Source organism: Pelodiscus sinensis, chromosome 2, assembly GCF_052426305.1.
Source record: "Pelodiscus sinensis isolate ZL-2025 chromosome 2, ASM5242630v1, whole genome shotgun sequence".
NCBI classification, from domain to species: Eukaryota; Metazoa; Chordata; order Testudines; family Trionychidae; genus Pelodiscus; species Pelodiscus sinensis.
In genome coordinates, this window is record NC_143053.1 from 34,961,978 (window position 1) to 34,974,791 (window position 12,814).

At 42.3% G+C, this 12,814-nt stretch overlaps 1 protein-coding gene across 1 annotated transcript in view; it reads right to left on the reverse strand.

Annotated features, from left to right (window-relative positions):
* RIMS2 (regulating synaptic membrane exocytosis 2) overlaps window positions 1–12,814 on the reverse strand; it is a 510,981-nt gene that overhangs the window by 262,882 nt on the left and 235,285 nt on the right. Inside the window, exon 14 of the mRNA XM_089776190.1 lies at window positions 838–994. Coding sequence (XP_089632316.1) covers window positions 838–994 — 157 coding nt within the window. The remainder of the gene's footprint in view (window positions 1–837; window positions 995–12,814) is intronic.

Consider the following 12,814-nt stretch of genomic DNA (forward strand, 5'->3'; position numbering starts at 1 on the left):
CTAGTATAGACCAGGCCTCAATATTTAATAGGCAGTATATATATTATGGCCAGATCATCATCTCATGTTAAATCAGTGCAACTACACTTTTAGTATAGCTATACTGAATTGTGCAGCTGAGGCCTGGCACTCGAAAATGATAACTAACACCAAGAGGAAACCCATTCAAGACTAGATCTCTATTTTTGCATCTCTTGAAGGAAACCATTCCCATGAAGGCAGTGTCTATCCATTCTTAACAAGACTGTTCTTAAATGGTATTTTAAGTCCTGTAATAGTCATTATCTTATATAGTTGGAGTGTAAGGCAGATGTTCTAATCTTTCTTTCACAGGATGCACCAGAGGCTGCTGCAGAAAAAGGATGTAAATTCTTTTCTATATATAAAGCCGCTATAGAAGTGTTAATCTACCTTTGTTGCTTCCAAAATGAGTAATAGAACACTGAGAACCTTTGGATTTCCCAAGGCTTAGTCACTGGTCATTTATAAACATAGAAACAGAAAATAGCCATTGACACACTGATAAAAAACAAGAACACCTCAGATCATAAAACCTTTAACCTTGTATATTTCTCTTTTAGAAGAAACATGATACAAATTTCTATTGTTTTAGATTAGAAAGTCCTTTTGACAGACTGATGTAAAAAAGGGAAGGACTAATTTACACAATGTTATATTATTTAAAAAATCATTATTTCATAAAGAGCAAAACAATTGCTCTGTGTTTTAGTCATTCACTATTTTTCTTGGGATAACACTTAGTACAGATAGCCTCAAGGATTTCAGTAACACTTACATTCATAATTTCACAGATATTGAATCTATATAGTGATTTACCTTGGTGGAGGAGGAACACTAGGAGACCAAGATCTAGTCCGACCTATACTATCTGTATGGTGAGGGGACCCTGACCGAGAGCAGTGATTGGATGACATTACTTGTTCTGGCACTGATAACGTTGAACTCTGAAGATCTCTTCCATTATGTCGGTAATCTAAAGAAAATATAAAAGATCAGCAAAACTGAAATCACATTTGGATTTGTTTACTTTCTAATTTATTAAATATGTTGCATTTGTTAAATATGTCATAAAAGATGACAAATAAGGCAATGCTGTTTTGACTGTTGACAGACTTATGATACATTTGTTTCAAAATGTGTGTAACATAAAATATGAGTATGTTTCCTATAGTTAGGATAGAATTTCCTTTTAAATTGCCACTTAAATTTCCTTTAAAATTCCATTTAAATTGGCATCTCTCCAAACATTAATTTAGAGGAAAAAGATGATCTCTGAAGAATATGATTCATTAATTACATTAATTTAAAACAGGATTTTTATTAGAACAAAAAGATAAAAAAATAAGTTACTGCAATTTTTTAAGAAATGATGTACTGTCATGATGCGGCGCAGAGAGGAATTTTCATAATTCAAAATCCTTCAAAAATCGGTGATCCTAAATGAAAAATAATACTCTGAAGAGATGGATGGAGTAGGTGTGGGAGCTCCTACTTCAGAAACAGGTACACAGCACTGACATAGAGAAATGGGACTCCACTCTTGGGATCAAATTTAAGCAATAGTGTTTACTTTATAAATGTAAGAAGGAAAATGTGGATGTCCTGTAGTTCACATCTTTGATGTTTAGTTAGTATGAGTCATGAAAAGTCCTAACAGAAAATCTACCAACCTATAACAATACTAAGTGCAATCAGATGGCAAAATGCAAACAAATGGTCCTTTTCATGACAGCTGTATCCATTCTACAGACATGAACAGAAATAAATGGAATCAAAGAGGGAAAAGAGAAGGTCAGACTTTATAAGGTAATTCATACACACAAAGAAGAAACCCATTAAATATCACATTTATGGAGAAGAGACTCAGTAGGATGAGCATATGAATATGAGCTATATATTTGAAGGATGATAGACTCATTAGAGTGGAAATATATCTCCAGCTTCGGAAGAAATTGCAAATAAGTAAATACCATCATACTGTCCTACTTTAATCTGTCAGCTCTTGAAACTGAGGTCACTGCCTGGGGAACATTACCTTCTAGGTAAAACGTATGGGATCACAGATATTGAGCAGTTCTAAAGGAGCTTTCATGAGGTTTGTCAGGACCACACTCATATCCAGTGACAGGGAGCCGTGTCACAAGAGATGGAAGAATTTTAAAACTAATCCTGATGACAAGGACCTGCAGAGACAGTGGTCTTCAAAGAGTTTATGACAAGCCATAGTTGTTACCCAACAAACATGGATGGATTTGGTATTTCATCCAGAAGAAGGTAGTCAAGCAGTTTGGTGAGGGGATACTTAGAGGCACCAAAATAGTCTGATTGCACCACACTGAAAAATGTTGCCACTTAAAATTATAAATCCTTCTGGCAGACAACATCTAAGATAACAGGAGGACTTGAGATACAACATATGCAACTCTTCCCTGTCAAGAACCAAACTTTTAAAAGTTAGGGTTCTCAGCATGGGAAAGAGCAAGACAATCTGGTTCTGAGCAATTATCTGTGAGAATGGTCCCTGCTACCTGCAACCAAACTGAGAGTCATACAAGTTTGAGTTTATATCTGACTACTGGGATAATCAAACCCTCACATCTGAGCTTGTCAGGATCTTTGCTAACAGAAAGGTACTGACAGAGAGGCATGCAGCCACCACCATCACCACTTCTGTCCCTTAACAGTCTGGTCTCTTCTTGGTGTAACGAGCAGAAGTCTAGTAGTTCTTCTGTGGATAAAAGGAAGAGATTCGCTGCTCTTGTCCCTGAATGCCTTGCAGGATGGCACTAGGCATAACTTGAATCCAGTCAGTATGTACAATGGTATACAGGTTAATGACTTTTGCTTTCCCCTTCACCTCTCACAGGGAGGAAACCAGGGTGATCAGGAGACAGGGAGACCTCACGTTTCTTTGCATTCTGTACAGATGTTACACCTAATTCTGAAGTTATCCTTTCTGGTAAATGGAAGATCTTGCAGCTTTTGGCCCTGCATTTGGAATCCAGATGCCTATAACAAGTAGACCTTCAAATATCCACTCTTCAGCCAATAGTTCTTGGCAATATAACACACTCAACAAAGGCTGCCCACACATCTTACTGAACCATGCACAAAATTGGTCATCTATCCTGTCATTCCCTGACTATAGAAGAAATTCAATTAAAGCTTGAGCATTTGTCCACAATGGATTTTGTTTTCTGGCCTTATAGACTGCAGTCCATAAAAGAGCAGCTGCAAAACAGTAAATCTGTTTCCAGAAGGACTGGAGCATTAAAACTCTGTTCTGAAGTCCAATTTTACAGATTCAGATGGATTTAAATTCAAGTCTCTGTCATATCTTCATTAACTCATCAGGAACAGGATACTGCCATATTATTCCAATGTGCTCCTAATCCAGGTACTTCTTAACCTTGCCCTCTGGTAACAAACTAAACCAAATCCAAATGACTTAAAGTCATGGCTCCCATGAAGCATGACTTTGTCAAGCATGTCTAGTACCCATACATATTATGCTTGACTCCAAGACAAAGGATGTAGCAATCACGTAAATCTGCAAGCAACTTCTTCCTGCTACATCCACACATCTTCAAGTCTTAAAATTCCTTCTTTCTTTCTTTGTGTGGATCAAGGGAGAGAGATGCCATCCTGTAAAAGAAAACAGTATAAATACTAGCTGCATTTAACAACAAAGATGTATCAATGTAAAAAACACCAAAACTCTCAGTGTAGCAGATGTCCAATAGAATGTTCATTGAATTGTTCAAGAGAAACAAGCCTTCAAATGTTGAGAGCCGACAAACATATCTATGTGTGGAAGGCCATTGGAGCAAAGTTTTGACACGTCAAAGCCTTGACATCAATGTGCCAATACAACTCCTTGTAACAATAGGGTTTTCAGAACTTGAGTCAAATATTTAATTCATATCCCTTTAATTAAGATTGCATTTTCCTCATCAGCATTTGATTAGAGAAAACAAATCTGATGAACTTTACAGCTTTTATTCAAGAACATAAACAAAAGATTTACTAATTTATTATACTTCCATAAAATACTAAAAAAATGAAAATGAGATTGCTCTTACAGTATAAATCAAGAGAGCCAAATAAAATAATTAACAATAATACAAATTAGAATTGGAGAAAACAACTTGAGATCGACAACTGATCAAATCATTGCATGATCAAAATCAGTAATCAAATCAGAAAGTTATCAAAACACCAAAGATTAAATGGTTTACTTGGTCTTTCTTTTTCTATGCATTTTACTTAACAGCTTATACTTTCCCTTGTAGAAACAATGGGTTAAGCTTTAATGTGTTAAATACCACAGGTGACCTCTTGTGATCTGTGGTATATTTTGCTTTCAACCTAGATTAATCAATGCTCAATGATAATTTGAATTATGGGCTTATATGCATGCACTATTACAGGCCATAAACAAGTATGCACGCATCCCTAAAAAGGCTAACATAAGAAGTATTTTCCTGGCAGGCATCTCTGCACAGGTATTCAAATATCCTGTTAAGGAAACAAAAATAAGAAAGTTACTTAGAAAAAGATAAAGGATTAGATCTTCACCTTGCTTGGTCTCTGGAGCTTTATAGACAGTCAGAAAATGCAGTTTGGAGAATTAGGTGATGTCTTGTGGCCGAGGTATTGTGAAGCTAGTAGGCATCATCCTCCGATCAACTGGCCGTGCTACAATGTTTTGGTCTCTACTTTCCTTCAGAGGGAAGGTAGGCGTATCAGCCATCTGGTTGTCATCATGGTGACCTCAGGAGAAACACTTTCTTTCTCATTTACCATGTTTTTTAAAGAGAGAAACCCAGATTGATAATGTCCCAGAGGATCTCCTCATCAGTCTTCTGATCAAATCAGAGGATCACATATTTTGGACTCCAAATGCATTGTCCAGTTCTGGTCAAGTGAGTTTGGGTCTGGCCTCTGGTCCCCTTTTGGGGCCCTGCTTCCTAGAGTACTGGTTCTTTGTCATATCGACAAGTCTGTGTGTTTTTCCCAAACAAGCAATATTAGGGGAACAATGGGAGGTGATGATTCCACCAAAATGATCTCAGCTCCCCTTATCTGAATCAACAGAGTTCCTAATCAGCTTCTTGACAATTAGGTCCTGGTGACTTTCCTGGACCTAATTTTTACCCACCAACCTTTGACTTAGAAAAGTTGTTGCTTAGCCATTCACATGTTTTATTCATATACTTTCTCAAGGTCTATGCGGCCTTAGGACCCCAATAAGAAATTGCAATACTGTTAAACAGCATGAGAAACTGGTGAACTATGTGAACCTTTTTATCAAATTTCTACTTAATGTGTTCCTCAAGTCAAAGTAGAAGATACAATGATGCTCAGAAAATAAAAAAATTAGTGGAAAAGGCAGTTTAAGGCACAGATTTGAAGAAAGTTATATTCTATGATCACATACCTCAAAACACCAACAAAAACACACGTTTTGTTAGTCTTTAAGGTTCTGTGAAACCATTCGTTGTTTTATAATTTATTTCTTAAGTAGTGCCATATAAACACATGCTGCTCTACAAAACAAGGAAAGATTCTTCTGCACAATGAAATAATGCTTATTGATGAAATTGGTATTTGTAGAGAATGCATAAAAAAGAGACGGTTGGCATATGAGAGATGTCGGGTACATTAAGCTTTTATTGGGGCTGTCTGGTAGTCAGGAGTACCAGAAAGCATACAGCTGAACACTCCTACACACATAGGATAAGACAAACCAATCAGACAAATGATCAGGTATTGAACAAAGATCTTTATATGACTGTGATAAAGAAGAAATTAAGTTTTGTTGGTGAGATAGGACCAACTGGTGGCATATAAGGCTACGTCTAGACTGCTGCTTTCTATTGGAATAAGGTATGCAAAGTATCCTCCACAATTTGCATACCTTTTTCCGATAGTTTTGTCGGAAGAGGCTTTTCCGAAATTTGGTCCATCTATACTGAGCCAAATTTTAGAAAAACCTCCTCTTTTGGACGAGCCCTTTTTCCTCGTAGCATGAGGAAGACAAGACTTCTGAAAGAGCACATCTACTCTTCTGAAAAAAATGTTGGAAGAGCAGACACACTCTCTGGACGTGGCAGAGTTTTTCTGGGATATCTTTGGTATCCTGGAAAAATTCCATAATCTAGACATAGCCTAACTGACTAGTGAGGGATTTTATTGTCTATCATCTACAATCTCAAATAGGAAAAATAAAAACTATGAGCATGTTAGGAACATAATATACAAGAGTGAAAATTTGGTGCAGATAGTATCTTGGGGTATGTCTACACTACAATGTTAGTTCGAACTAACGGACGTTAGTTCGAACTAACATTCATAGCCGCTACACTAGCGCTCCGCTAGTTCGAATTTGAATCGAACTAGCGGAGCGCTTAGTTCGAACTAGGAAAACCTCATTTTACGAGGATTAAGCCTAGTTCAAACTAGCTAGTTCGAATTAAGGGGTGTGTAGCCCCTTAATTCGAACTAGTGGGAGGCTAGCCCTCCCCTGGTTTCCCTGCTGGCCACTCTGGCCAACACCAGGGAAACTCTATGCCCCCCTCCCGGCCCCGGACCCCTTAAAGGGGCACGGGCTGGCTACGGTGCCTGTGCCAGGTGCAAGCCTGCCAGCACCCAGCCAGCAGACCCTGCACCTGGCACGGCACAGAGCCACCCACCCGATGTCCCCCAGCCCACCCCCTCTTCCCGGGACCAGGCTGGTGGCTCCCGGGAGCTTGCCCTGGACCGCAAGAGGCGGCCACCTTCCTGGGCTACTGCGGACATCGTGGACCTCGTCCACAATCTCCGCACTAGGCACAGGAAAGTGGCCGTCTAGGGCAGGAGAGCTGCCAGCCTGGCCACCCAGGAGCAGGTGTGCATGAAAATCAAGGGGGTCTACTGAGACCCCTGACCCTGAGCCCTGAGCTTACAATGGCCGTCCTGGGTCAGACCAAAGGTCCATCTAGCCCAGTAGCCTGTCTGCCGACAGCGGCCAACCCTAGGGACCCTGGAGGGGATGGACCGAAGACAGTGACCAAGCCATTTGTCTCGTGCCATCCCTCTCCAGCCTTCCACAAACTTTGGGCAGGGACACCACTCCTACCCCCTGGCTAAGACTACTCCATGGACCCAACCTCCATGACTTGATCTCACTTCCCTTTCAACTCTGTTCTAGTTGTAGCCTTCACAGCCTCCTGCAGCAAGGAGTTCCACAGGTTAACTATTTGCTTTGTCAAGAACAACTTTCTCTTACTAGTTTCAAGCCTGCTACCCATTCCTTTCCTTTGGTGTCCTCTAGTCCTTCTTTATGGGAACTCATGAAGAACTTTTCTGTATGCACCCTCTCCACCCAACCCCTGCTTTTAGAGACCTCTATCCTGTCCCCCCTCCGTCTCCTCTTTTCTAAGCTGAAAAGTCCCAGTTTCTGTAGCCTCTCTTCATCTGGGACCTGTTTCCAACCCCTGATCATGTTAGTTGCCCTCCCCTCTCCCAGCCTTTCTCTTCCCCTCTCCCACCTCCTTTTCCCAGTCTCCCCCAGTTTTGTTCAATAAAGACAGAGTCAATGTTGGAAGAAACGTTATCTTTATTTTGTACATCAATAAGAAGGGGGGCTAGGGAAGGGTAAGTGGAAGGAGGTGAGGGAGGAATGGGGTACGAGCCCCCGATGGGGAGGACTGGGCTGGCTCTGCGGGCTTCTGGGGGTGAAAGCTCCCCTGCAGCCCCCCAATTGCCCCCTCTCCCCAGATGGCAGCCTGCGGCAAGTGCAGCCGGGCTGATGGCCGAGTGGTGTGATGTGCCCAGTGTGGGTACTCTGGACACTCCAAGCCAGGACTGCTTTGCAAGCGGGGCACCCCTTTGAACTGTCTGTCCGGGGTGGGGGTCGGGACCCTTTAAGCGCAGCCCTCGGCTAGCCTGAGACAGCATCTCCATGCTCTAAGTCCTCCTCTGATGCCCTGCCAGCACTGCTTCCGGCCATCCTTAAGCCCTGTTCAGGGTCCACTCAATGTGGACTTGCTAGTTCGAACTAGCAAAACGCTAATTTGAACTAGTTTTTAGTTCTAGACGCGTTAGTTCGAATTAGCTTAGTTCGAATTAAGTAATTCTAACTAAGTTAGTTCGAATTAACGTTGTAGTGTAGACGTACCCTTGGATAGTTTATATTCCACAGCAGATGCTCTCGTAAAATATTTTTTTATTTGTTATATACATTTAATGTTGTTCATCAATTTGAGAAAATGGTATTGTAAACATAACGCAAAATATGTTTAAAGGTCTAAGAGTTAAAAAATGTTTAATATTATCTTACTAAATTTGAAATAAATTATAATAAATAATAATAACAACATAAAAATCAGTTTTATAATAGAAATGCAAGACTGATCTGCAAAAATCAGAATAATTAAAAATGCACTGTTATCACAAAAATATTTATTTCTGATGTATTTTAGCCAGTATGCTTACAGTGCATTTTTCAGTTCTACAGGAGATCCTGTTACCTCTAGTAATATTTAACATCTTCATTAAAAATTTCAAGAGGGGGTAAACATTATGCTAATTCAATTTGCTGATTATATTAAATTCAAAGTTGTTGCAGCACTAGGGAGGAAAGAAAAATATAGTTTGTTTGAGGAGAGGCTGCAAATATGAACAGAATTAGATTTAACCTGGAAAAACACAAGTTAATATATATAGGGAAGAATAACCAGTGGGACATATTGGCTGTGTCTAGACTGGCATGATTTTCTGGAAATGCTTTTAACGGAAACGTTTTCCGTTAAAAGCATTTTCGGAAAAGAGCATCTAGATTGGCATGGACGCTTTTCCACAAAAGCACTTTTTGCAGAAAAGCGTCCATGCCAATCTAGACGCGCTTTTCTGCAAAAAAAGCCCTGATCGCCATTTTCGCAATCGGGGCTTTTTTGCGCAAAACAAATCTGAGATGTCTACACTGGCCCTTTTGCACAAAAGTTTTGCGCAAAAGGACTTTTGCCTGAACAGGAGCAGTATAGTATTTCTGCAAGAAGCACTGATTTCTTACAGTAGGAAGTCAGTGTTCTTGCGGAAATTCAAGCGGTCAGTGTAGACTGCTGGCAAGTTTTTCCGGAAAAGCAGCTAAACACAGCCCAAGGTTTTTGCACAAAAACGGCCATTTTTGGACAAAAACCTGCAGAGTGTCCACACCTCAAATGTGCTTTTGCACAAGTAAATCAGCAGCAAAATGGCAGAACAGAGGGCTTTTTCTGGTGTAGGTAAACCTCCTTCTTTGAGGCATAACTCCCTATTTCACTACAGCTATTGCTCCAGAGGGGTTTCTTGCGCAAGAAAAAGCACAGGTGGGAAAAAGCACAGATGCTCTGATGGCCATTTTGTGAATGGCCATCAGAGCTTTCTTGTGCAAGAGTGTCCATGCAGTGTGGACGCTCTCTTGTGCAAAAGCACATCACTTTTGCAATGCTCTTTGAGATGTGGACAGGCCCTTGCGCAAGAAGCCTTCACTGTAGACGTAGCTTCAATGGTCATCTCCCATCTAGATGGGGCACAAGGAGAAACAGCTGGAGAATTTGGGGATCTCTGCCAAGAATGAGCAGTTGTTTGGGATCTTGGAAATCACAGAACACCATATATGCCAGGGGTGCATTTCAAAAAGAAACATGACACTGAAGATCATTAGATTCTGGTCCAAGCTCAGCTGTCCCCACACTGATCTCAAGACTGATGTCAGTTCTCCACTAAATGTCTAGAAGACTTCTGAGACCAGTCCCTGAGAGCAAATGTGGATGAAGAAAGTGATCCTAGACTCGAGAATGAGAAGTACCCAACTAGTTTATAGGTAATGGAGTGGCCAAGCCTACTGAAGCTATCATACACCAAATCAATTCAAGGGCAAGTGCTGCATTGATTTTGTAGATGGTACTGCAGATGGTGTCCATATAGGCTGGAGACCTGAAGCCATCCTTTCATTCAGTGCCACCCTCAGTACCATGGCTGAAGCAATATCAAGGCTAAGTTCAGTAAGGGCATGTCTACACAGCAAAGTGATTTTGAAATAACAGCCCTTATTTCAAAATAACTTTCCTAGCATGTACACAGCCAAATCGCTATTTTGAAATAAATTCAAAATAGCGGAACGCTTATTTCGAATTTGGTAAACCTCATTCCACGAGGAATAATGCCAAATTCAAAATAGCTATTTCGAAATAAGTACTGTGTAGGCACTTATTTCGAAATAGGAGGCCTCCAGCCTTCCCAGGATGCCCTGGTGGTCACTCCAGCCTCAACCAAGAACACTTCTCTCCCTCCCCACTTCCCCGGAGCCCTTAAAGGGGTAGACTCTGGCCACAGTGCCAGTGCCAGCTCCAAGCCTGCCAGCCCAGAGCCAGCAGTCACTGCCCCTGACCCAGAGGCCCCAAAACATGAGCCAGCAAGCCACCTTCTTCCCCTTGCTTCCCCCTTCCAGCTCCCTCCTCCCAGATTTCCCCCTCCCCTCTCCCACCCTCTCTCCTCTCCTCTTCCGCCTCCTTTCCCCAGTCTCACCAGAGTTTCATTCCTCCCCCTAAGTTTATGTTTATGAAAAAACGTGCATTTTATTTTACATCGGGGGGGGTGTAAATGGAAGGACGTGAGGGAGGAATGAAGCACAAGCCCCGAGTGGGGCAGACCAGGGAGACTGTTAGTGCTCCTCAGGGGGGAAGCTCTCCCACAGGGCCTCCTGGATACTAACAGCCCCTCGATGGAGCTCCCAGATGGCAGCCTGAAGAAAGTGCAGCCAGGCTCACAGCAACATGTCCAAGAGAAGCACCCGAGTGCCCAGAGGCACCTCCAGCTCCATGTTGCAGAGTGCTATGGTGTCCCGAGTGAGGGCAACCAGAGTACACAGAGACAAAATGCTTTGCTGTCCCGCATCGAGGTAGGCAAGCAATCAGGGAAACCTGAGAACTGGCTGTCCAGGGGGGTCCCTTTAAGCACAGGCCTCAGATAGCCTCAGGCAGCAGCCACACAAAGTAAATCCTGACCTGATGCCCTGCCAGATGTGGTTCCGGCCAGCCTTAAATGTGATTCAGCATTCACTCAGTGTGGATGCGCTATTTCAATATAGCCAAATGCTATTTTGAAATCATTTTGTGTGTAGACATGTTATTTTGAAATAAGCTATTTCGAATTAACTATTTCGAAGTAGCTTATTTCGAAATAACGCGGTAGTGTAGACACACCCTAACAGAGTAGAGATTGGTCCTGTTTGTACAGAGGCCTGGACTAATGTGTCCATGGGTGCCAAAACTGCAATTGTGTAGAGAAAGAATGCCTTGGTATTAATAACATTGAAAACACCCTACAGAAGAACATTCCTGAAACAGAGGAGAGCTGCTTTCTATGTTCACAGTGTTGCTTGTCCACTACTGCCCACTTTAGGTGGATCTTCAGTGATTCAACCTTACCTCTCAGCATGGTGAACACAAAGAAACTGACTCCTTCTGGAGTAAACAGTCCAACAGGGCCTATAGCAGTACCCAAAGTTGAAACTTCTGTCAGCCTTCCCCAGACTCAGTCCTCAATCTGACCAACAGGGGATATCACAGTATCCTGGCTGGATTTTTCATGTGTAGACTTTCCCAGGCTCTGTCCTTGTCCCATGCAACAGGGCCTATTTCCATATCCTCTGCTGGTATCAGCCTATAGCCCTGTCCTTGAGCTCAGGTCTTTAATCAGTCTAATAGGGCTCTTTGTGGTACTCTCAGTTGATTGATCTGTGGCCCTCTGTGGGCTGGCTTGCAAAGGTATCTACTCTGGTATGAAGCAGCACCTCGACGTCTTCCTCCCTGGAGACTCTTTACTCTGTGGCCCAGCTCTCTAGATGAATAACTCTTTCAATTCTGTTCTCTTCCAGGGCTTATCCAAGTTCCCAAATGAGGCCCGGTTAGACTCCCTTTGCACTCAGTTTTTAAGTCACTTCCCCAGTTGCTGTTGGGGGAAACCCAGGGACCCTAAAAGAAGCAGTCATCTGCTGCATCCCTTGAACTTCTCACGACAATCCCCTGTACCACTTCCCTGTGAATGTTTTACCTTCTTCTCTCATGTTTGAGTCTTGGCAGCCAGCCACGAGCACCTTCATCTCTCCCCCAGTCCCAGCCGGCAACTGCTCTTGAGTCCCAGAGGCTAGCCAGGAGCTCCTTATTTGCTTCTTTAGTCCCTGCCAGCAGACTTAAATTCTCTGTCCACCAGCTCCTTTTAGAGGAGCCTGCTGGGCTCTAATTGGCTGCTCTCTGCAGTCTCTGATTGGCTGCTTCCCACACAGGCTCTTGAGGTAACTAGGAGGACTGCACTCTTCTGTTCTTTTTCTGAGGTGGAGTATGGTAGACCCATGAGGTCTCCAGCAGTGGACCTTTGGGCTAAGTACACCGTCATCAAAACGGGGAAAAGAAAGGCAGAGAAGTCAGTTGTCATCTGATAAGCAAGCAGAGTCAAGTTGAAACCATGGTCAGTACTGGACTCACTTGACAGATATTGCTGGAGTAAACATATGGTGCCATTTTGACCCTGCCTTTGTACTAAAGAGCATCCTTGCTCTACACTGGACACTTGAGAGAGCTGTGCTTATGTCCTCCAATCTCCCTACAACTGGTAGAAGAATGTCTCTGAGCCCTGAAATGGCTCCCATTAGTCTTCTGATGTCTTTTCTTATGGAAACCAGAGGAAGGAGAATGAGTCCAAGCTGGGTTTTTTAAATACATGTTCAGGGCAAGCTGTGTCTATTTCCTAAAGGAGACATTAATAGAGC